The 1,698-nt window shown below is 37.8% G+C and overlaps 1 protein-coding gene across 2 annotated transcripts in view; it reads right to left on the reverse strand.

The window, feature by feature from the left end:
• nme3 (NME/NM23 nucleoside diphosphate kinase 3) overlaps nucleotides 1–836 on the reverse strand; it is a 3,471-nt gene extending 2,635 nt beyond the window's left edge. Inside the window, exons 1-2 of one of the 2 annotated variants that reach the window (XM_024273122.2) lie at nucleotides 556–834; nucleotides 81–202 (exon numbers count right to left, since the gene is read on the reverse strand). In XM_024273122.2, coding sequence (XP_024128890.1) covers nucleotides 81–162 — 82 coding nt within the window. In that variant the 5' untranslated portion in view covers nucleotides 163–202; nucleotides 556–834. Of the gene's footprint in view, nucleotides 1–80; nucleotides 203–555 lie in introns of both variants that reach the window. The other variant, XM_024273123.2, reaches the window with a different exon arrangement.
• Nucleotides 837–1,698: the final 862 nt, after the last annotated feature.

A 1,698-nucleotide genomic window follows, 5' to 3' on the forward strand; every position in this document is an offset into this window, starting at 1 on the left:
ACGAAAAAAAAAAAAAAAAAAAAGGTTGGAAGAGTGGAGGCAACTCTTGGATCTGGAAGAATCTCTCTGACGCGCCTCACCGGATTCCTCGATCTTTGCGTGTTTCTGCTCCAAACCCTCCACCTCCTGCAGGTCGAGCAGTGACCTCTTTTTCGGCCTCATTGCGGTGTTCCACTAGTGGCAGCTTCTCCAGACTAACGAGCTGCACACAATGGCAGCGCGCTAATACACGAGCTAATAATAGGATAATGAATCAACTTTTGCGGGAGGAGGAGGAGCGGCTGCTGTCAGTCAGAGAAGCTAACCTGAACACAATAGCTTTGTTACTGTAATGCTAAAAGTTAGTCTGAACGCTTTTAGTAACAATTAAAAGTCAAAACTCTTATTATTATTTTAGTGTAGTTAGAATTCCCACCAACACTCTAATATTTTACCCGACTGCGTGGAGTTTGCCAAAGAGACTTCTCCCGGCATCCTCTAAAAATAGACGTAATTCCATCCGTTAGACTGAGAGTGACGGCATGTGGACGACACGGAGAGTCCAATATTACCAACCTGACTGAAAAATGTAGGATACGATGGACAGAAACAGGCAAATCATCGTCGCTGGAGGACGGGAGCACAACTTATCCGTCTGAATGAGAGCACGCAAGCGCGCGGAGCGGAGGAGCGTTGCTAAGTAACGCCGCCAAAGAGAGAACACGTGGCGCTGGAACTGTATGGAAGCACAAATGTGCCAAAATAAATAAACAAAATAAAATAAAATAAAAATCCAAGCGATTATAGGCTACCAAGAAATTAATGCTGAGGGTCTGGAGCCACATGTTTCTCCTTCATCCCTCTATCACGACTATTAAGAAAAATGCTTATAATTTAAATAAATGCTGGGTTTGTAGTTGATTCATTTAAGTCAATTGAGTTTTGTTATTTGTTTCTAGAATTTTAACATGTCAGATATCTGAGAAAATAATGTTAATATAGATGTATATAGTATGGAATAAAGATTTCTAAAAAAAAGTTTCTTCACCAATGTCATGTTTTTATTTGGTAGTAAAGATCGAGAGAGGATGATGGGAAAGTCAATATTTGATTTGGCTTTCTTATTTATTTATTTATTTATTTTATTCATTAAGTCTGCAGGAGGATCCTTTTTGACAAAGGGTGTATTTTATTTTAAATGGAACCTCTATGCTGCTGTCAAAATCATTTGAAGTGTTATATAATTTTACTTTATTCTGTTATAAATATTTTAAATATGTATATGTTTATATAAATGGCTTATTTGTCACAAAAACATAAATATACTTTCAAAACGGACTTTGCTGCTCTTGCTGGGTCAATAAGAAACTGACCAAATGTCTCTTTTAGCATCAGTTGCAAGCCCCTGTTCTAGTAGTTTGTCTTCCAAGAAAAAAGCCACATCACTTTACGAAATTCACTGTTAAGCAAATTTAACATTTTACTAAGCCATCTAGCTATAATAGGAATTTTAAAATGGTGTGACATCTAATTTAGGCCTTTAAAATTAACCTTTTACATGTGAGAGTTGGGTAAAGAATTTTATAAAAAAGACAAATAAGTTAATATATTATTGAACAATGTTGAGTAACAGCAAATGTAGCCACGAGGGGGCCCAAGCCAGGGTCTCATTGTGCCGGTCCCAAGCCCGGATAAATACAGAGGGTTGTGTCAGGAAGG

This window comes from Oryzias melastigma, linkage group LG8 (genome assembly GCF_002922805.2).
Source record: "Oryzias melastigma strain HK-1 linkage group LG8, ASM292280v2, whole genome shotgun sequence".
In the NCBI taxonomy this organism is placed as follows: Eukaryota; Metazoa; Chordata; class Actinopteri; order Beloniformes; family Adrianichthyidae; genus Oryzias; species Oryzias melastigma.